Consider the following 23226-nt stretch of genomic DNA (forward strand, 5'->3'; position numbering starts at 1 on the left):
AACAAACTAAGGCTTGGAGATGTGAGGCCCTGAGCATTTGGTCTTAGTTGCTGACAGTTTCCCAGTCTCCCGGCTTGAGGATCAGTGCGTGCATGTGTGTGTGCAAAGTTGCTTTAGTCATGTCCAACTCTCTGCAACCCTATGGACTGTAGCCCACTGGGCTCCTCTGTCCATGGGATCTCCAGGCAAGAATACTGGAGTGGGTTGCCATGCCCTCTTCCAGAGGATCTTCCGATGCAAGGATTGAACCCATGTCTCTTATATCTCTTGCACTAGCAGGCAGTTCTTTACCCCTAGCGCCACCTGGGAAGCCTTTGAGGATTGGTACTGGTCCTGGAATCTGAGCTGGGAGATCAGCCTTCAGGGTTGAGGCAAGGGATTATTGTAATAGCTACACACATGCAAGACTGCATTAACCAGTGTATATCTTTTTTAAAATTAATTGTTAGCCGCACCGTGTGGCATGTGGGATCTTAGCTTCCCGACCAGGGATTAAACCCAAACCTCCTGCATTGAAAGTGTGGAGTTTTAACCATTGGACCTCCAGGGAAGTCCTAACTGGGTGCATATCTAACAGCATGTAGGTTTGAGTCTGGGTGCTGAGGAAGGGGAGGCTGCAGAGAGAGCGCAATCCTTTCACCGCAGGCTCCTGTGCCCCCAGACCCCCAGGCTGGCCTCCACAGCACTGCCCCCTCCCTACACTGAATGACTTGTGGATGCTGGAGTCACAAAAGAGGGCTACTCACTGGAGCCCCTCCAGCCGGGAATGGTAGCTTTGTCATCTATGTAATCCTGGGATCTTATACCTCATAGTAAAGTGATTCAGTGGGTTACAGACCTGAGCTGTGGCTCAGCTACTTTCCAGCTATGTGACCTTAGGCAAGAAACTTACCTGTTCTGAACCTCAGCTTTCTCATCTGAAAAACAGCAGTAAGAATAGTAATAGTAGTAGTATCTACCTAACAGGGTCCAGATAATGCCTGCAAAATGCCCAGCACAGTGCCTGGCAAGTGAAAAGTGAAAGTGAAAGTGTTAGCCCTTCAGTCATGTCCAGCTCTTTGGGACCCCATGGACTGTAGCCCACCAGGCTCCTCTGTCCATGGAATTCTCCAGGCAAGAACACTGGAGTGGGTAGCCATTCCCTTCTCCAGGGAATCTTCCCCACCCAGGGATTGAACCCAGGTCTCCTGCACTGCAAGCAGATTCTTTACTATCTGAGCCACCAGACACGTAAAAAGCACTCAGTAAATGTTAGCTATTAATAGGAATCGGAGCTCAATATGGGTTTGTGGAACTAAGCCTTTGAACTTCCCCACCGGGGTCTTGTCTGTCTATTCAAACTATGTATTCTGCTACCTAGCACAATGCTGCACACACAATTTAGAGCTCAATAAAAAAAAAGTCAAGGTATTTAAGAAAATGAAAGTATTTGCAGCTGTAAAATGAAAGAGCTAGCTTAGAAAATCCCCGAGCTCCTCCCCAGCTGAGCCAGACTAGGATTTCAGGGGGATCCCAGGAGCCCCACGCAAATGGTGAGCTCCCCCAGGCCCACACTGGACCATCCTATCTTCCTCTATGGGCGTGCTTGCACGCTAAGTCGCTTCCGACTCTTTGTGACCCTATGGACTTCAGCCCACCTAGCTCCTCTCTCCATGGGATTCTCCAGGCAAGAATACTGGAGTGAGTTGTTGTGCCCTCCTCCAGGGGATCTTCCCAACCCAGGGGTGGGACCCACGTCTGTCTACCCGCATTGGTAGGCAGGTGTTTTCCCACTAGTGCCACCTGGGAAGTCCTCTTCTATGGGCAGGGGTCCTGAAAAACATGGGCGGATGTCACTAGGTCCACCTTGCTGGCAGTTCTGGCAGAAGAGGAAGAGGGGGGCAGATTCCGTGTGGGATCCTGGTGGGCATCCATGCAGGGAACTGGGCCCAACCTCTGCCCAGCTACTTGGCAGGAGGCTGGGACTGTTCCAGGGCCCATGAAGGGTAACTGGAAGGCCCATAGATGGTAACTGGAAGAATCTGAGGCTGAAGTGACATTCTCTGATGACAGCAAGCTGCCTCCCCACGACCCTTCCTGACTCTGGGTCTGTCTTCTCCGTAAGATGAGCAAAAAATGCCTACGTTTTTATGCAGCATATCTTATCACAGCTGTAATCAATTACAAGCTTAGTGTCTGCCTTCCCCCCACCCCCAGAATGGAAGTCCCATGAGGACAGGCTAGGTCTGTCTTGCTCACTGTTTTGAGCAGTGGCTTGACATCAGAAATATGCACCATCTCTTGTAGGGACAGAGGGAGGGAAGGAGGGAGGAGGGGAAACTGAGTGGGCCAAGGGAGACTAGATTCTTATTACCGAAGGGCTGTAGGTGGCAGGGGGTGGAGAGAAGAACCAGAATACCGTGCCCAGTCTCCAGAGGAGGCCAGGAGAGTGGGTTGAGATTGCTGATCCACATCTTGGGGACAGTGGGTCCTCAGCTCAGAAAAGCAAACTTGTGTTTGTCCTCTGGACTCACTCTTGCCAAGCTCTGGGGCCTTCCCTTGGGGGGAGGTGGGCAGAGGTGGGAGACCTCCCTGCCCCCACCCACCGTTCCTCTACCAGCAGGGTCTCAGGAGGTAGTTTGTTTCCCCCTTTCTCCCGCACAAAGCTTGACTGCTGGCTCGCCTCTCAGTGGAATGGTTAATAAGAACTTGGGTGACATTAATTGCCAGCAGGCATTAGGGGCCTAATGAGAATCGCCTGCCTTGACGACTACAGCACCTTCCATCCCCAGGGCCTTCGAGGGCCAGTCCAGCCCGCCCAGAGCTCCAGACAGATGGGGGGGCGGTGGTGGGGGCCCCCGCAGGCCCCAGTACTGAGCTGAGGAGCCACAGCCAGCAGGCAGGGAGGTGGGAGGCCTCTAAGAATGGTTCGAGCCCATTTTCCAGACAGGAGATGTCACTTTTCTAGGTGAAACGTACACTCACCGTGTCCGAGGTCTAGGACCAGTCAAGCAGATTGAGGGACAGAGGGGAAGCAGCCCAGGGGGACTTGCTCTGCCTGCCTCTACCCACACTCTCAGTCAGGATGGGTGAAGAAGTTTGGGGGGGGGGGGTGACCCTAAAGGTCCATACACCACGGCCCCCTCCCGGAAAGAGCTATGTCCATAGGACTGAAGACCCTCTTCCTCCAGAGTAGAGTGGGACTGAGACCCAGCCCTTGGAGGGTTGGGGCTTGATACCCAGCGAGACTATAAAATCATTTCTATTGATCCGATGCCTGGCTGACAGCTGACGGTTGACTTGTCTGGTCTGATCTGGGTTGCGCTCTAATGGTGAGAGAGAACGGTGAGAGAGAACGCCATCCCAGCCCCCCTCCCCACCCCCATCAGCAGGTGCCTGGGCGAGTGTGCAGAAGGGCAGTTTCCCACCCCCACCCCACGTCCCTTTAAAGGTTTGCAAAACAAGTTGTGCGAAGGCACGTTCCCTCCTCTCTGCGCCCCCTCCAAGCCCAGCACCGTAGAGGTTTTCCGGGACCGGTGTCCCGGACACCATCCCCAAACGAAGCTGGGCGCGGCGGCCCGGCTGATTCCCACCCGGGGCTCCGGAGAGACCCCACGCCCAGACTCTGTGGGTGCAGATAGGGTACCCTCGCCCCGCGCCTCTGGCCGAGAGGCTGCAAAACAGCTCTGGAGCCCGGCGAAGAGCAAGCATCCTTTGAAAAGGGACAGCGGGCGGCTGCGGTTGGCGTCTACCCGGGGCGAAATGTGGCCGCCGCAGCCGGCCGGCGGGCCCCACTCGGGTCCCAGCGCTAGCCTACACTGGGGAGGAAAAAAATAAAACCTAAAACAGGGGATCGCGGAATCGCGAGGTCGGCCCTCGCCCAAGTCTCATTAAGGAGCCGCGCGCGCCCCCAGGCTGGGAATGCGGAATGGACACGTGGACCAGGGAGGGGGAGTTCGGGCGGAGGTGGGGGGGGGGGTCTCCGTGGCGCGCGAGTCGTGGGCCGCGCGCTCCGGGGCCACGTGACCACGGGGAATCTGGGAGGGGAGGGGAGGGGAGCGGAGCGAGCGCGCCCGGCTCGGCGCCCGCTGCCGCCGCCGGGGTGGGCGCTCGATCCCGGACGGGGGAGGAGGGCGGGCGAGCGCTAGTGTGTGTGTCTCTCTCGAGTCATTTACGGCGGAGCAGCCGGCGCGATCGCCGAGGAGGCGGCGGCGGCTGCTTCGTGCAACTGTGGCTCCCCCACTCCGCCCCACCTCCTCTTCCTTTTTGCTCCTTGATTTTTCTTCTCTCCCCCACCCCCCCCCCCGCAACATTCGTCCATGGGGAGCCGGCCCTCCTGCCGGCACCTCCTCTCCGCTTGGCCCGGTAGGCACCAGCTGCCGCCTCCCCGACCGCGGGCTGCGCCGGCGCCCGGTGCCCCGGCCCCTGGCGTGGCGCCCGAGTCTCGCCGCCCGCAGCCCAGCCTGGCGCGGCGCTCCGCTCACCCAAACTGACTCGGCGAGAGGGAGAGAGAGCGCGAGCGGATGCCCGGCTGCACCGAGACCTCGGGCGTCCGGGGGCAGGGCGGGGGCGGCGGGGAGAAGGAGGCGTCGGAGACTCTGAACCCCGGAAAAGTTCAAGGTTTGTGCAGGCTCCCCCGGGGAAGGCGAGGAGCGCGGCGGAGCAGCGCGCCCCTCGGCTGAGACAGCGAGACCCGGGAGGAGAGGGAGGCGACCCGGGGTTGCCGCGGGCTGGCCGAGCCCCTCTCCATCCCACTGCGCTCGCGGCCAGGAGGCTGGAGTCGGCGCCCGAGGCAGGAAAGGCTGGGCTCGGGCAATGTAGCCCGCCTTCCTGCTCCGTAGCTTCTCCAAACCCAATCTCCATGGGGCAGCTCGTTCCGGCCGCCCCACCCTCGCCCCAGCCGCGGTGCTGCTGCCCGGGCAGGCGGCGCTGAGCCCTGGTCGAGACTGGAGGGAGCGCCAAGCAAGGGAGCTCGGCGAGGGGACCAGCCGCTGGCCGCCCACCCCGGGGCCCTCGGTGCGGGCGTTGTCTAGGGTCGTGGCGACCCGCGCTGCCGGTCTCAGCACTGCACGGAAACTTTTCCTTCTCTAGATGGATTAAAGTTGCTTGGATTTTCTCTTTCATTGCGAAAGAAATTATTCATTTGCGCCTAACCTGGGATTTTTATGCTGGAGCTGCTGCTGCTGTTGCAGGCTGTTCGGGAGGAAGAAAGCCGCGCTATCCATGTGGGGTTACTACCGAAGCCGAGGAAACTGGGACTTGCTTTGGAAATCTACAGCCTCCAGCGAGTTCGGATTCGAGCTGGGCCGCGGGGCTGGGGAAACGGACACTGGGCTCTAGGCAAGCCTGCGAGACGCTAGTGACCACCCGGCCCGGAGACCGCACGTGCGACTCCCCCCCTACTAGCCGCACTGATCCTGCAGGGGGCACCAGACGGGGGGAGTTAGAGGCTCCTCCCGCCCCGAGCGGCGCCCCCACCAGTTCCGAGGGTGTAGCCGGCGGCGCCTGGGACGCCCCCTCCCCTCAAAGTGCTCCCGAATTGCACTCCCTGGCCCCGGGAGCCTCAGCAGAGACAGCCGGACGCCCACGGCCACCTGAAGTTGGATGCGACCAAGCCCAGCCTGGGACCAAGTCGTCGTCGACCGCTGCCCCCTGCCGCCCCCTCCTCGGCCGGCCATGGCCCCAGGGATGCCGGGCCGCGGCGGCGCCGCCCTGCTCTGCCTCTCGGCGCTGCTCGCCCACGGTAAGTGTCGCGGCGCGGACTCGGGAGTGAAGATGCGGCGGGGACCGCTGGAGCCGGCAGACAGGAGCCTGGAGAAGACGAACCCCCACCCCCTGGACTCGCAGCCGCCGCTCGCAGCTTAGCATCTCGGGCTGCAGCTCGAGTTACCTCTAGCCCCCGCAAACCCTTTGGCGGGAGCGGAGGCTGCGAGCCCCGCCCTGGGGGCCGAATCCGGCCCCGGAAAAGGGCGGGAGGGTGGGGGGTGTATCCCTCCAACCCTCTCCAGATTAGAAAGAAAGGTCCAAACCCGGGAGTCTTGGGGGCGTGTCCACCCACGGAAATCTAAAGGGACCCGAGGGATCCGCCGGATCGCGTCCGGGCCACCCCTCCTGTCGCTCCCAACCTGGCAGCCGGCGGGGCCCCAGGGGACTGCTGGGGTCCACAGGGATGGTGTCTACCCCGCCACTGGCGCGCAGCCGGGTGCGGGGCCGCGCCGCCCACTGCCTCGCTCCCTGCGGCGGTGTTGGAGAAGGGGAGTGGACTGACAGGGGCCCGGGGAGCCGCGGACTCTCGCCCGCCCGCCGTCCTGTGAGCTGCATCTAAATGGCCGGCTGAGCCCAGCCGGAGGGCGGGGGTCTGGGCCGCGGGCGCAGGCCGGGCCGGCGGGCGGAGGGAGCCGGCTCCGTGCTCGCTCGCTCTCGCTCGGGTTCTGCAATCTGTTGCGTCTGCTCCCCAGGCTCGCCTCGGGCTCCGCGGTAAAGGGGGTGGGAGAGGGAGGAGCCGGGGTTGGCGCGCTTTGGCAGTGGGACAGCAGTGATACGGATGGGGGCCCGAGGGTCGCGGAAGAGCACCCCTACCCCCGGAGTGGGAGCTCAGATCCGACGGAAGGAGGCTGCAGCGGGCCTTACGCAAGCTGGAGGCGCTCCAGGAGGTCAGGGGCGCTGACCGAGCGGGGAGGGAGAGAGCTGGAGGTGGGGAGGAAGAATGAAGAAAGAGAGGCTCCGACCCCTCCCAACGGGAGACGAGCGGAGCTAGGACACACTTACCCAACCGGCAAGGGGGTGGGGGATCTGGTTGCCCCTCGCCTCGCCGAGGGGTGAGCCTGGCCAGCGTGGAGAGGGGCTAGGATAGAGGAGGCGGAGGACCATCCGCAAGGGCGGAGGACCATCCGTGTGCAGCGCTCAGCTTTTGCCCACGTCGACCCGGTTCTTAGAAACCTGACCAGGCGGGCCGTGAGCGCGGTCAAGGTCTCTAACCAGCGGCCTCTCTTACCCTGAAAGAATAAGAGGAATAGGCTCTGGGAATCTAGGGTCCTGAGGCTAGGAGTGGGTGGGGAACGGTCTGACTTCCCTCTACTAGTAGATTGATTCTCCCCGGCTTCAGGGGACGGGGGTGGCTCGGGGTGAGGGGCTATTTTGCGTTCATTTCACCAAGAACAGCCAACCTCGGTGCTTTATCAGAAGAATGGGCTGGGGGATCGCAGCTGAGAACCAGAAATCTCTCGGGCTTTGCGTGCAAGATGGGGGAGGGTGCAGATGGGGAGGGGACCTCTGGATGTCTGAGCACTGGAACCAAGGGGGCTGTGCTTGTGACCTGTTCCCGGGGAATTTGGGGATGCAGTAGGAAGGAAACACAGCTCAAGGCTGGGTCTAGGCATGGTTCTGCCCCCACCCTCTGTCTTACTACCAGAATTCCCTTCCAAAAGCCCAGCGAGGGTCCTACCTCGCTGCAGCTCAGACACTCTCAGTAGGTTCCCATGTGCACCCTCCTCACCCCTGAGCCTCCTATTAAACATTCTTTGGCCTCCCTCACCTGCCAGAATCTCACCTGCTTCCTAAAACCCAGCTCCAGTACGGCCTCGGTGTCCTGGCTTTGCTTCTCTTGGAGTAAATCTATCTACCTTAGCTTCTCCTTAGATATCAGTGTCTTCTCTGTGCTCAGCTCGTTATGGAGTAGTGGAGGCAGGTGGTGGGCTTTTTCTGCCTTGTCCCCCACACTGCCAGGGTTTAGCACAGTGCCCGGGACACTCAGGACCCTGGGTGGACAGGTGATTTGTTGTTGACCAGTCGCTAAGTCGTGTCCGACTCTTCCCAACCCCATGGACTGGAGCCTGCCAGGCTCCTCTGCCCTTGGGATTCTCCAGGCAAGAATACTGGAGTGGAAACATATACGCTAACATATGTAAAATAGGTAGCCAGTGGAAAGTTGCTATATGACTCAGGGAACTCAAACTAGGGCTTTGTGACTACCTAGAGGGGTGGGATGGAGTGGGAGATGGGGCGCGAGGCTCCAGAGGGAGGGGACATGTGTATACCTAAGGCTGATCCATGTTGATGTATGGCAGAAACTATCACAATATCGTAATTATCCTTCAACTAAAAATAGATTTTAAAAAAGAAAAATGTAATGTGGACACATTTTGCTGAGAAAAGAAAAGAATACTGCAGTGGGTTTGCCACTTCCTTCTCCAGGGCATCTTCCCAACCCAGGGATCAAACCCTAGCATCCTGCCTTGGCAGGCGGGTTCTTTCCCACTGCCACCAGGGAAACCCTAGACAGGTGGTGAGAAGGAAGCAATTTGAGGAGATGGAGCAGGGTCCCCCATGGAGCAGGCATTTCCCCCTCCTCGTTTTCTGTCTCCCTTCCCAAGTTTCTTCCCTGAATCCCCATCCCATGCCTCAGTCTCCGCTTCCTTAGGGGAGGGTACCAGCAGATGCTCAAGGTTTGGGAACCACCCCCAGATGGATAAGGCCAAAGAAGTTCCTCCCCCAGTAATATCATCTCCCCTGGGCCTTCCTCCTTCCGGAATACCTAACACCTGCGCACCAGAAGCATGCCTCTATCCGGAAACGGGTACATGGATTTAGTCTCATTTCACTCACTCTTGGTTGAGTTCTGGGCTCTTCGAAGATGCTGGGGTGGAGTTGGGGGTGCAATTGCAGCTTTTCATGCCTGGCAGGCTCCTGAGGCCACAGGGCTCTGACCACACAGCCAGACTGGGAGCCAGACAGCCTGGGTTTCTGACCTCTGGCACCATCGGGTGGGGAGACCTTGGGCTACCTCCCTCATGTCCCCCATCTTTCCCAAGCAGTGTGGCCTCTGGCCATCCCTCCCCTCCTCACTGTCTATCAAGACTCCCGGGCCAATGACATCTGTGAACAGAGTCCTGCTACCTTTCAGGGCCCGGCTCAGCCCCAGGGGTGGCAGTCCCTACACTGCTGTCACCATCAAGGTTTCTGCCAGAAGCTATCTGAGAAGGCCACTTCCCTGCATCTGGTCCCTGGGGAGGCCTTCTGCTCCATTTTTAGTTTGGATAGGAGTTTAGTGAGGCATGGTGGTGGTTTAACCTATTCAAGGACTGATTATGTCAGCTTCCCACTCAGTAGCCCTCACTGGTTCCCCTCTGCCTGTATGATCAAGGATACACTCTTTGCCTTCTTAACATACAAAACGTTTTCTGTTCTTGTCTCAATTTACATCTTCACTTCTGTGGTACTGTCCTCTCTTCATCCTCCATGCATCTTATGAGGTATCATTCTTCTTACCTTCCTGCCTTTCTGCTTTTGCACCCACCAAACCTCTCTCTATCTGGAATACCTTGCCTTCAGAAAGCCTTACCTTGCCTTCAAAGCCCAACTGAAATGTCACCTCCTCCAGGGAGTCTGCCTAGATTACTCCTTGGCTTCTCATCAGCAGCATCAAACCCCCAACAGAAATAACTGGTCTCTTTCTGGTGCTGCTTTGGCCCCTCATGCCACCTTCCCAGCACTCCTCAGGGACAGCAGTGTGTGTGTGAAGGGTATGTGTGGGCATATTTACAGTCATATTTATATGTGTATCCCTCCTCATCCCCACATACTTGCATTTAGGGCAGGAGCCATGTCTTGTTTTTGCCCCACTCTCCAGTGGTGGGAAGACAGCTCTATTGTGGGGCCTTCACAGTATTAATTGCATCTGGAGCTCTGGGGTGTGGAGCATAAGAGGGCAGAGGGAAGAGACAGAGACACCAAGAAGAGAGTCAGGGGGTGGGGCAGGACTGTGCCACACCCCTTAAGTGGCATATACAGGATACACATGTCTGGGGTGACATTATATAACACAGATGTGAAGGTAATGTCTCATGATGCTCTGAATACGTGATCTCAAGTGCCTATGTCCTTACCTTTGTGGTCACCAGCCCGGCTTCTCTTCGGGCTGTGCCTGTGCTCTCCCCACCCCACCCCACTGATCACCCAAGCTCTGGGCCCCTTTCTAGATGCAGGAAGGACATGCAGGAGGACAGGGTCACTGCTGACCTTGGGAGGATCCCTCGCTGCTGGAAGTGAGACATGGTGCTCCCCGCAACCCCCAACACACACACCCATCTTCCAGGCCACATGGAGCCCTACACAACACAGCCTTAGTTAATGTTTAAGACCAGTAGGTGGGGATGTGTTATAAACTTGGTGGCAGAAAATGAGCTTTATTGGAATCCATTCTGAAGATAGCTCAATGCTTGGCTGCAGGAGGTAAGGCCACTTTGGAATACCAGGGCGGGACCTGGGCATCTCCTAGGTCCTCAGTGGGGGCCTGTCTGAAACCGATAGACCCCCAAGCCTGAGATCAGTTGTAAGTACTTGTGATGCTGCAGACTCTGAGACCTAGAGAGGCACCAGAGCAGAGGGATGGAGTGGCCGGGGGAGGGGGTCTCTCTCTGTTGCCCTGCCCACAATGATGTCCATTCACAACCCTGAAACTAAAAGAGATCACAGAAGCTGCAATCCAGCCCTCGTGTGGAGGTGGAAATGGACACTCGGGGAAGGACCAGCCAAGGTCATCCTGCCAGTTCATTCTGGAAGCGGAACTAGCACCGGAGTCCAGCTTTCGAAACTGGCAGTCTGCTTCTGGCCCCTCGGCAGAAGTTCCATCTCCTCATATCCTCTGTCTGTGGCTTTGGCTTCGTGCAAAGATATACTTCCAGCCTCAAGCTAGCCTCGGGTCCCACATAGTCAAGATAATCAATCACCAGTAGTGTTAATAAACCTTGCCAAGTACTCCAGAGGGCACGTGGATGGTCTCAAAACCTAGTCGTCAACTCCTTTTCATGAGCTTGAAGTCCAGTTGGGGAGAGGAGAAAAAAGACTCTGATTCTGACATTCGCGGCAGTCTGGAATCAGAGTCCCCAGGATCCAACAGATAAGGCTTCAAATCTGGACTTGGTCATCCACCTGCTGTGTAGCCACAGGACAGTCACTCCCACTCCAAGTCTTGTTTTTCTTCTCCTCTGCCGAATGAAAGCAGGTGATGCCCACCCTGCCCCCTTCCAGTTCACTGGCTGTGCCACGGAAAAGCCTCTGGTCACCTCCCTGGTCTTCCCGTCCTTGGAGACCAGCCACAGATGCTAACAAGTGGATACGATTCTTCCTCTCTGTCCCCTCCCCAGGTCTTCTTTACTTCTTCCTTGCCAGTGCTCAGCACAGAATTTTAATAAGAGATTAATGAACCAGTTGTGGGTTTGTTTTTTTTTTTTTTTTTTTTTGGAAAATAAATTTTTTTCTATTTTCCTGCTCTGTTTTTTTAAATGAAAAGTGGGCCTCCTTATCATCAATTCAGCTGGCGATGCCATACTCCAGAGGTCCCCAAGGATGGGGCAGTGTATCAGGGAGTGTCAACACTCAGCCAGCTACCGCATCCATCTCCAGAGGACCAAGAGGCTGCCAGGGTAGGGAAGGATGCCCTAAGACAGGTGTGACCTCGTGGGAGGCAGGCTGAGGGTCCAGAAGTCATTATCTCCTTTCCTCTGCTGTGTTCACCCCTTTCTGATCCACCACCACCTCCCCAGCTCCGCCTTCCCACACCTCCGCCCCAGGCCCTGCTGGCTGGCAAACAACCCAGCAGGATGAAGTGGAAAATGGAAGCAATTACCTGGATTTTCAATGCTTGTTGCACAAATGAATGAATGCAAGAATGAATAATTCAGTGCAAAAAAAAAAAAAAGGTAATTGAAAAAAAAAATTTTTTTGTCCAAATTATCTAATTATCTGCCTTTGCAAAGTTCTGCTTTGTATCAAACTTGAGTCCTTTCTGCTTCATTCTTGCCCACATTTTTTTTGGCCCATGAGGGTGAACAACTGGTTACTCTCTTCTCTTGTGTGACTTCCTGGTCCGTTCAAGCTGTAGGGCAGTGGGCAGGCTGTGTGCTTGCTGGAGGAATTTCTCAGCTTGTGTCTGTTTCCTGAGCCCACCATTTATGATCCTTGAGGCTAGGAGAGTCACCTGGATAGAGGATGGTACTCAAAATGGTCCAGGTTCTCAGAGGCATCTCATCCAAGGATCCAGGTCCGAACATCATCAGACCCTATAGGACGGGCCTCTCACTCTGGGAGAGAACAGGCAGCCAGGGCACCCTTAAGCCTGACCCCCTTCCCAAGGACACCTCCCCGGAGGTGGTCAGCTCTTAAACAGAATCAGCCAGAGTCACATTGAGTGACAACCTCACTGCTATTTGGGGGAAAGAGGGGAGATGATTCCTACTCACAGGGAGTGCCTCCTATGGCAAGGGAGACAGTCTCATCTTCAGAGAGGTCCCAGTCTGATGAGGGAGGCACCAATCTGATGAGAGAGGCCCCCCGTCTGATGGGAGAGGCACTGCCCCAGCCCTCAAGGGTTTTGTCCTCCTGCACGTTGAGGGTCCGATGGTGAGAAACAAGATGACCTCATTGGCCCAGCAGTTGTAGGACCCCACTTTTCAGGCCTCCCTTCTTCCCCCCAGCCTCCAAGGCTGTTGAGGAGCCTGGCTCAGGGCCAGAAGCAAGTGTATTTTTGGCATCTTGGGACAGATGATGCTGCAGACTTGTCACGGCAGGAGAACGGTGTCGGTGGGAGCTGGCAGTGCAGTGCGCTCAAACGCGCGCCTACATGGTCATGGGCACTCACCCGAACGCTTGAAGGTCCCAACAGTTCTTTGGAGTTTAGCTTCGTGATCTCGTTTGATTCTCCCAGCAGCCGCCAGGTAAAGGCAGCAATCATGATCCCATTTTACAGAGGGCAAAGCTGAGGCTCAACAGAGTCCTGGCCACACCAGCTCTTGCCATCAGGTTTTCTGACCCTGAATATGGAAGTCTTCTTGCCCTAACCCCCTGTTTCACGCATACGGGAATCAGCCCAGACGGACCGACGGCCACATACCCATGTACTTGAGTGAGGCCCACCTATCCCACCCAACTCAGCTCTCCAGTCCTTTAAATGAGTCACATTCTTTTTCACATCAGAGCCTTTGTACATCCTGTTCCCTCTGACCAGAACACTCTCCCACCCCATCTCCTACTCAGCCTTCAGGCTCAAGTGTATCCACACTTCCTCCTGGAAGCCTGCCAGATTCTGAGTTGAACACAGACCCACCAACCCCTGCCACCCTTTCATTTTGCCTTCTTTGTAAACTGCATTGCCTGGCCTCCCTGATGGCTGCAAACTTGGATGGACCTGGAAGACCACTTGCCTGCTGCTGTATCCCCTGGGGGCTATCAAGATGTAAGGAATAAAGTAGGCATTTAATGTTTTGTCAGATGAGTCAATGATCATACAGTCACTCAAATACATGTGGCAGAGACCTCTTCCTTGTCTCTCAGCAAATATTCAGCTAGTGACTACTGTTCTAGGTACTTGGACTTAATCCATGAGTATAGCAAAGAGTCCCGTACTCCTGGACCTTTATTCCTAGGCAGGTGGAAGAGAGGCAGATAGTAAGTAATAAATGTGAAAGTGCAAGTCGCTCAGTCATGCCTGACTCTTTGTGACCCCATCGACCATACAGTCCATGGAATTCTCCAGGCCAGAATACTGGAGTGGGTAGCCTTTCCCTCCTCCAGGGGATCTTGCCAACCCAGGGATTGAACCCAGGTCTCCCGCATTGCGGGCAGATTCTTTACCAGCTGAGCCACAAGGGAAACCCAAGTAATAAATACATACGATAAATAAATTATATGATGTGTTAGAAGACAATGAGAACCAAGGAAAATAAGAAAAAGGTAGGGTATGGGAATTGGGGATTCCAGTGTGTGTGTGTGCATGTGTGTGAGTCTGTGGGAAGAGGTTGTGCAGTATTTAAATGAATGATCACTTGATTAAGTGTCATTAAGCAGACATGAATGAGGCAAGAGAACAAACTAAGCGAACGCCTGAATATCACACTGGGACCAGTCCTAGGGCAGGGCTGAGTACCATTCCAGACAGCAAGGAGGCCAGAGAGGCTGAGCACAGGGGAGGCGTTGTGGGCTTGGGAGGGTGCAGGGAGGCTAGAGGAGCGGGGAGGCCCTTGGGAGAAGATGAATTGGTAAGCTGAGTGAAATGGGGAGCCATAGCAGGCTTTGGAGTGGGAGTGACCTGAGCTGCTGGGAGCTGCAAGCTTGCAGAGCTCCAGACCTGTGGGGGTGGAGACCCCACCCCCGGCCACAGAGGGGTACCTTCCTCAGCTCTCTTTATTGCCCCTTGCCCCTCACCATCCTGGCTGTGACTGTCTTTGCTGCCTTCCTGCAGCCATCCCATCAGAAGCAGGACCACGGTGTGCAGGGAGCAGGCTGCTGCAGAGACCGCCCAACGATTAGCAAGGCTGGCTTCCAGACGCGTCTGGCCAAATTAGCAGCCTATTCTGTGGGCTCAGGCCTCCTGTCTGTAAAATGGGGCTGCAGCCAAACCCAGTCAGCCTGGATCTCTGAGAAGTCCCACGGGTGGCTCCAGATTACCTGTTGCTTTGACCCGCCCCCCCCACCGCCCCGCCTGACCCTGTTGCATGTCTGCCAGGGTTCGGTTGGTCACCTCCTCCTCCCACGTCCAGCCCCCTGCCGCCACAAGACTGCAGCAGCCCACGCCTCTTAGCCAACATGGTGAACTGCCCCCGGGCTAACCCACACTCTCCCCTGACCTGCCTGCCCTGGGAAGAGAGAGGCATGTGGGGCCTTTGTCCAATAGGAAGGATTCTTGGATAGGAAATAGGAAAATTTGCCATTTTCTCAGCTGCCAACACAGCAGAGAAATGATCTCAATTTTCTGTGACTGTTCTCTGCGGGAGAAAAACTGCTAGCCGCCAGCCCCTTGCATGAAGCCTGATGCTGGGGAAAGGGGGCTGGAACTGGAGGGGGTGGTCAGATGAGAAGCAGGGGTGGGGGCCGGGCTGGCTTGGCACAAAGGACTGGTCTCACCACTTGGCTGCAGCCCTCCTGTCTGGGAAGCCCTTCCCCACCCAGCCCCGCTGACCACGCACATGGGTCTGAGCAGCTATTGGACTATCTAGTTATTTTAACAGTCACTTACTACTCACAGAGCACCTAACACGTGCCATGGCCTGTGCTGGACACCCTTGGAGCCAGCAGTCAACTGTCCGGATTCTCCTGAAGCTCAAAATTCTCTTTTCCCACCCCCACCCTCTCCTGTACTGAGTTCCAACACCAAACTGCCTGGCTTTGTCCATCCTCTTGTGGTTTCTGGGCCAGTTGCTTAACCACTATGCCTGTTTCCTCATCTGAAAATGATTATCAAAACATCCAGCTTAGAGGACTGTTGTGATGATTGAGTCATTATTCCAAGTCAAATATTTAGAATTGTGCCTGGCACAGAGTGTCTGAAAATGATAGTTCTCAGTATTATTATTACCGATATTATCAGCGCATGCCAGGCACTGTGTTAATTGTGAACATGAAGACAATACAAGTCCTGCTCCACGAGGAACTTCTAAGGTGGTGTCCCGGGGAGATGAGCCGTTTCTGCACAGACCATGATGAAATTCAGCCATGGATGTGCTGGAAGGGATACAGAATCCTGTGAAGGGAGAAATCGTGAATCTGCTGGAGATATCAGGGGAGGCTTCATGGAGGAGATGCCACTGCAGATGGCTTTAACAAACTCAGGAATCCTGCCTCTCAGGACTAATCGGTCAGCATCCACTGTGTGTTCAGGACCCTGAGGGAGACAGAAACATCGGACAAAAGTGGTCCCTGGCTTACCAGCTCTGACCAGCATGGGAAGAGCCACAGCTGCCTGTGAGGGAACAGCAGGCAAGGGGGCCAAGTGCAGGGTTACCTGGATGATCTCTTAAGATTTCTCAGAACTTTGACCCTGTGTTCCGCAGAGCACTAGGGAGCTGTGGAGCATTGTGGAGGGAGGGAGTGGCTTGATCAAAGCAGGAATCAAACAGCAGTGACTTGACTGGGGGCAGTTTGCAGATGGTAACAATGCTAAGGAAGGTATTCCAGCAGCTGATCCCGGGGGCTGAGAGTAAGGGCTCTTGGGATGGGGAATGACCATTGGAAATCATCAGAGGTGCCAGCACATGGCAGAAGGCGCACTCTGAGAAGCAGGGAGGTGGATCTGAGAGCTGGCTCTGCCTCTTAACTTCAGCCTGGCCTCTCTTTTCTACTCCTTGGTTTCTGCCTCTGTAAGACTAGATGGCGGGCTTCCCAGGTACTGTGAGTGGTAAAGAATCCACCTGCCAATGCAGGAAAAGTGAGAGATATTGATCCCTGGATTGGGACAATCCCCTGGAGAAGGAAATGGCAATCTGCTCCAGTATTCTTGCCTGGAGAATCCCACAGACAGAGGAGCCTGGTGGGTCACAATCCCTGGGATCACAAAGAGTCAGACACGACTGAAGTGACTTAACACAACACTGGATGGCAAATGGGGAGTCTGGAGCATGTGGCTCAGTAGTTGGAGCTTTTTTGTTTATTATTATTATTTTAGCAGTTAAAGTCCAGAGAGCAGAAGGGACTTCCCTGTGGTTCACCAGTTCTGACCCCCTTGGTTGATGACTGGAATGTTTACTGTCGGTTCCGGAGTCTTGGGGAAGGTGGCCCAGTAGGGAGAACTGAGACAGATGGGATCTTCTTCACGATTTTTAGTAGAGGCCCAGCCTCCCTCCTCATCCCTCACCCTGGCAGCCTGAAGCTGAGGGGTCAAACCCATCAAGAGTCATTCTCAGTGTTTGGATCCAGGAAAGCTTCAGAAGTCAGTCACATCAGACTGGGGTGGGTTTTTGCATTGCCCCAAACCAAACATAGATTGGAATCGCAGCCCTGCCACTATGTGGCCAGGTTACCCGGGAACCCTTGTCCGCTTTGTCTCCCTGAGCCTCAGCTTTCCCATCTGCAGAATGGGAATAATACCATCACCTCTCTCCACTGGGCTGCCACAAGGCTAAGACACCAGTGTGCGTGGACGTGCCCAGAACAGAAGCCGTGTGCCTTCCCGAGAGGCTCAGGAAACAGTCCGTGGGTTTGTCTCCTTCCTTTCTTGCATGGAGCCAGACCCCGCTGCCAGGAAGCATGTTTAAGACAGTGCCAAAGAGTTCCTGGAGAGCTGTTTTCTGGCGGTTGGGTTTTTGGTTTGGTTTTTTAGGGGGTCTTTTTTTTTTAACCCTTGATACCGCCTAGCAACATGCGGCTTGTTTTAAATGTCTTAAAAACAGCAGTGGCCAGGTGCCCGCCCCTCTCCCTCCCTGCCTGCCTGCCTCCTTCCCTTCCTAGGAAAGCAGTCTCAAGCCTCGCCCTGCCTTCTCAGGATCTCTGCATTCCTGAATGGAGGAGGCCTTCCTGGGAACGCAGCTAGCCCCAGCCCACACAATGCCAAGGTGGTACCCAGCCCTCAAGGCCACGGCATCTCAGTATTTGCATCTCCTCCGCGGCAGCCCCCAAGCTGGGCATGAAAGCTGCCTGGATGCCATCAGGGCAGGCAGCCGGTGCCATCACCAGAAATAAGATCTAGGGGTGTAAGAAGTTTCTGACAGAGCCCAGGGGTCCCTGAAATTCTTCCCTGGCGCCTCCTGCAGCCTGAAAGCTTGTGGGAGACCCCGATCCCAGAGCTGACTCCTCCTGCTTTTCAGTCTCAGATTCCTCATCTGCAAACAGGAAGGAAAGCAAAACCATCCTGCATGGTTATTGGGGCCTGGAAGCAGAGACGTCATCTGCCAACAAAGGTCCATCTAGTCAAAGCTGTGGTTTTCCAGTAGTCATGTACAGATGTGAGTGTTGGAACATAAAAAAGGCTGAGCGCCAAAGAACTGATGCTTTTGAACTGTGGTGCTAGAGATTCTTGAGAGTCCCTTCGACTGCAAGGAGAGCCAACCAATCAATCTCAAAAGAAATCAACCCTGAATATTCATTAGAAGGACTAATGTTGAAGCTGAAGCTCCACTACTTTAGACAGCTGATACGAAGAGGCAACTCATTGGAAAAGATGCTGATGCTGGAGAAGATTGAAGGCAAAAGGAGAAGGGGGAGACAGAGGATGAGATGGTTAGATGGCAACTCTGACTCAATGGACATATATTTGAGCAAACTCTGGGAAATAGTGAAGGACAGAGGAGCCTGACCTGCTGCAGTCCATGGGGTTGCAAAGAGTTGGACACAACTTAGTTATTGAATAACAACAACAGAAAATAGTCAGAATTCAGTGCGGGGTCTCTATAACCATTTATAATTCACCATGAACCCTTAGGAGTCCTCAAATGTCCCGATCCACTCAGCGGGCCCCTCGTCTCCCCAGTGTCCTACCAGGTTCTTCCTCTGCCTCGGGTGTTCTCTCAGCCAATTACTTGCCTTTGGACAAATTCTTTCCTCCTTTTGGAGTTTAGCTTCCCTGCCCATGAGACCTGGGTTGCCATGCTGGGCCGGTGCTGTTCAACAGAAATGTACCATGAGCCTCATATATAATTTCAATTTTTCTAGTTATCACATAAAAAAGTAAAAAGAAACAGGTGAAATGAATTTTAACAGTATATTTCAACCAAAATATTCAAAAGGTGATCATTTCAATATGCAAAGATTTTTACATCCTCTTTTTTCCCTTTGTGTTACATCTTTGAAATCCCCCATGCCTTTTACACCATCAGCAGCTCATCGCAATTCCAAACTGTCCCTGTTTCAGCTGCTCAGTAGCCACACATGGCAAGTGGCCGCCCTCCTGGAAGGTGCAGGCCTGGGTGATCCCCAAGGGCCCTACCACCTCCTCTCCCTTGAGAAGGATTTTTGGGGGTGAGCATTCAGTGCCCTGGGGATCTGTGAGCCCTGGGAACTCTCTGCGGTCCTTCTCAGAGATTCCCTGCCCAGCCTGGAGCTCTCTCAGCTCCTCCCCAGCCTGGCATGGTGCCTGCTGGCCCTGGGGGCTCCCATTCAGGCAGGCAGCAGCTCTCAGCTCCTTCCCCTTCTACTAGGAGATTCTGTAGGCCTGTAGACCATAGGTCTGATCAAGTCACCCTCCTGCTCAGAACCCTTGAGCTCACTGAAAGTGAAAGCCTGAGTCCTTCGGGGCAGACAAGGCCACTCGATTGTCCCTTTTCCCGGCAATGCTTCTCTGACCGTATCTTCCTCTCCCCCACTCAGCTCCAGCTGCACTGTCCTTTTTGCAGTCCATACCCATGCCTGGCACCAAGCCTCAGGTCCTCGCTACCCCTCCTCCGCCTGGCTTTTTGCCCCACAGAAGCATGGCTCACCACCCCCTCCCTCTTTCAGGTGTGTGCTCAGGTGCATCTTACCAGAATGGCTCTCCCCGGCCACCCCTTCCTCTGCCCCGACCCTGCTCCATTTTCCTCCTTCTGACATACTATATAGTCATGTCTCTGCTTGTCATGTCTCACCCACTCCCCTTGGAATGGAAGCCCCCGAGAACAGGGCAACGTCTGTTCACAGCTGTACTCCCAACACCTGGACTGGCACCTCACCCAGAGGAGATGCTCAGCATGTATTGTGTGGAATGAATGAACAGAAAGGTTGCTCCCTTCCCTCCTCTCACTGCTTCTTCCCAGGGCACCACCAGGAAGAAACGTCTGGGCTCTGAGTGGATGACAGGGACCAGAGGGGTGATGTTTATTTCTTCCCGCCTACTTGTGCTCAGTCCAGCACTTTGGGATCCCATGGACTGAAGCCCGCCAGGCTCTTCTGTCCATGGAATTTTCCAGGCAAGAATACTGCGGTGGGTTTCCATTCCTTACTACAGGGGATCTTCCTGACCCAGGGATCAAACCCACGTCTCTTGTGTCTCCTGCATTGCAGACAAATTCTTTATCACTAACACCACCTGGGAAGCCCCCTGCCTGCCTGCCTTCATTCGAACATTCAGCTGCCATGCCCTGGCTTTGAAATCTCAGGAAAAATGACTTTACAACCCCATGGCTTAGGTTCCACATCTGTAAAGTAGGATAATAAGAGTACCTTCCTCATAGGGTTAATGAATAAATAATTAATGCATGCAGTGTGCTTGGAGCAGAGCCTGGCTTGTAGTAAGTGCTCAATAAAAAGTAGCTACAGGTTGATTCAGTGTGGGTTTTTGAATATCTGCTCCATGCCAAGCACTGTGACAAATATCAGTCACGTGGCAGAAAGATATGGTTACCAGCTGTGAAGGCAGAGGTGAAGGCAACCAGAGACTGACTAACCTGGACTTCAGAGAGACGTTACCAGTGCCCAGATCTCTGCGATCTGGTGCAATGAGTTCCAGCAGCCACATGGGGTGACCTTTGTCCACCTGCTACAGTGAGAAGTCCACAGCATGGCAGCAAGGAACCCCCACTCTGCCACCAAGCCGGAGGGAGTTACTTCTGTTCCCTAAGCCTCAGGCTTCTTATCTGTAAAGTGGAAGAAGAGCAAGTACCACCTGCATCTCAGATCACGGGGATTCAATGAGCCAATGTGTGTAGAGTGCCCAGCACTGCCTAGAGGCTGGATAGACAGGAGATGCTATCTGCCCCCTCCCTGCTGAAGTACTGGCCAAAGGGAGGAGAGTGTGCGAACCTCCATGGCAGTGCCTGCATGCAGCTGTTCCTCCATCAGCACCTCTTGGATGCACTGGGAGCTGGTTTGCACCCTGAAATCCTCTCTAGACTGTGGAACAGAGGGGCCACTCAGTGAGGGGCGGAGATACTTAAAGTCAGGGGAGATAGATGGGAGCTTCCGGCATCTCTCATTCTGGAAACACGCCTGTTTGGAAGGTGGAGACTAAGGTTCAGAGAGGGGACCGATCTCAGCCCAGCACACACAGCAGTCAGGAAGGGCAGAGCCAGACCCGAGACCCAGGTCTCTTCACCCAGGCCAGTGGGCTTGCTGTTGTGTCTTCAGAGGTTTCACACGAGGGTGTTTGAGGTTGAGGGGGAGTCAGCACGGCCAACCACCACCAGAGGAAGCTGATTGGTCACAGATCAGAGCACCCTACCCTCCCCGCCCCCCTCGCTTTCAGCTTCCCTAGGGGCATTTCCAAGGGGTGAGCCAGCCAGCATGCTGTTTACAAGGCATAACCAGATTCCATCCCCAATAATCACATCACAAACAGCCTGAAATATAAACTATGGGGACAACTTTGATAAATGTATAGCCGGTTTTCTCGTTTTCCCTCCATTTCCCTCCCTAGGATCCCCACTCGTCTTCCACATCATATGCGTATGTACACACACACACGCACGCACGCACACATGCACCCACACACTTGCATTCCCCGGGCATCCCATCAGGCCTCTGATCCCGGCTCAGGGAAGGTCAGTTTTGTCCTAGTCCAGCCCTAGAAGTGCGAGTTCCCCATCTTGGGGGTGGGCTCAAGGAGCAGGTATTTGAAAGTCAGGCCCTCAGCCCTGAAGTTTCCCCCTGTTCTCCACCATGGCTAAGGCTCCTGGAGCCACTGGCAGTTGAAAAAAATGGCTACACTTTATGACCTTGTCACAGGTAAAGCCTCACCTGTGAGGTTGACATGCCCGTCATGTGGATGGATGAGGAAACGGAGGCTTCAAGAGGTGAAATGACGGGTTCGGGTCTCAGAAGGGAGGAGGTGGAGAGACTGTGTCTCCCACTCCCCCTGGGCCCTAATCTCCTGAGTCTGCAGCTCAAGGTCCCTGGGCCCCTCCTCCGGGCCCCAGTATCCTAGAAGTGACACTCCCGTTCAGCTTGGTCCCCGGGTGGTTTGCTCACCCCTGCAGGGGTCCTGATTACAGAAGAGGAAACTGAGGCAGAGCGGCTGGCTCACCAGCCCATGACCCTGCTTCCCGCCTCCTCCTGAGTCTCAGTCATTTCTGCTCAAGGCACCTTCCCCACCCATCCCTTTTCCTCGGTCCCTGGCTGCTGCCTGGGGCAGGGGGGTGGGGGTGCTCCCACCCAGATTTATCAGACCAGAGTCCTCCCCTCCTCCCCACACCTTTAAGAATCCAGACTCTCCTTCCTTCTCCATATCCCTGCAAAGCCCATCTGCATAAAGCCATCCCCAGGCCCTGCCTTTAAAAGTCTTCATCTTTTCTCTTCTCCCTAAACGGCCCCTAAATGATTTCTGTAAATTGCTCTAAGTAGCTCCAAAAAAAAAAAAGAAATAATAATAACTCAGCCACTGGCTGCCTGACCGGAATGTTGATGGCTCCCCTCCTGCCTGGCCGCAGCTCCCAGCGCCTTGCTGCCAGGCACCCGGATGCATGCTTCTCGGCTCCAAACCCAGGAAGGGGCGCATGGCCTCCGAGAGCCCCAGCCTCGCCTCCTCCTTCAGGCAGGAGGCTGCCCACGTGCATCTCTCATTAGTCGGGGAGCTCCCCCCAGGCAGCAGCATCTTTCCCTTCCTTTCCCTCGCCCCCACCAAGCTGCAGACTCTCCCAGGAGACAGCTGGGCTCCATCATCACTCTGGGGCACCTCCAGGGAACGCTGTGCCTCTCTCATCAGACGAGGGGCTTCCCCAGGAGAGACTGCATTTGCCAGGGGATTCTCTCTGGGCAGGGCTGCGGGGGGCGTTCAGCAGCCCCTCTGATTCTAACTTCCCTGGTTCTGCAACCTGCTCCCTAACAGGGCCTCATTTCTTTCATCCTGGACTAGAAATCTAGGTCTTGCTTCCTAGACTGAGATCGGCTTTGTTTATTCCTTCCTTCCTTCCTTCATTCTGCAAAGCTTTCCTTAATACTTGCTGTGTTCCAAACGCTGATCAGACATATGTCCTTCTGTGGATGTGGCCCCTTTGAGGTGCTCCTGTCACCAGAGCCCCCAGACATGACCTGGTTCCCCATGGAGTAGGGCATCCAGCCAAAGGGCCCCGTGGACATGAGCCAAGCCCCAGCCCCTGGTCACCACACTTGACCTCCTGGCCTCTTTTCAGGGTGGACCAGAGAGGGGTCCCTCTTGGAGGGCGGAGGCCAGAGGTGGGAGGTAGGTGCTTCCTATGAGACCCCAGCCTGGCTCACCCTTCCATCAGATCCCCACCTCACTTCCTGCCCCTGGAGCTCCACCGTCTCCTGGCCACCAGAGAGTGAGATCAGGGCCAGCAGACCTTGATCCAAGCAGCCTAACCTCTAAAATGGTAGTGGTATGTGGCCATGAGCAAGTCCCTTCCACTCTCTGGGTCTGTTTCCCTTTCTGAGATGTGATAGGATTGCACTCAATCATTGATTTTCTTTTTTTTTTTAACCAGAAGAATACATAGTACATATAAGATATAACACATTATACTATACAACATATTGGGCTTGCCAGGTGGCCCAGCAGTAAAGAATCCACCTGCAATGCAGGAGACTTGGGTTTGATCCCTGGGTCGGGAAGATCCC

The 23226-nt window shown here is 55.1% G+C and overlaps 1 protein-coding gene across 1 annotated transcript in view; it reads left to right on the top strand.

The window, feature by feature from the left end:
• Positions 1–5593: 5593 nt before the first annotated feature.
• The window catches only part of TMEM132E (transmembrane protein 132E), a 56808-nt gene continuing 39175 nt past the window's right edge, over positions 5594–23226 (top strand). Inside the window, exon 1 of the mRNA XM_065910117.1 lies at positions 5594–5722. Coding sequence (XP_065766189.1) covers positions 5656–5722 — 67 coding nt within the window. The 5' untranslated portion in view covers positions 5594–5655. The remainder of the gene's footprint in view (positions 5723–23226) is intronic.

This window comes from Muntiacus reevesi, chromosome 18 (genome assembly GCF_963930625.1).
Source record: "Muntiacus reevesi chromosome 18, mMunRee1.1, whole genome shotgun sequence".
Lineage (NCBI taxonomy): Eukaryota > Metazoa > Chordata > Mammalia > Artiodactyla > Cervidae > Muntiacus > Muntiacus reevesi.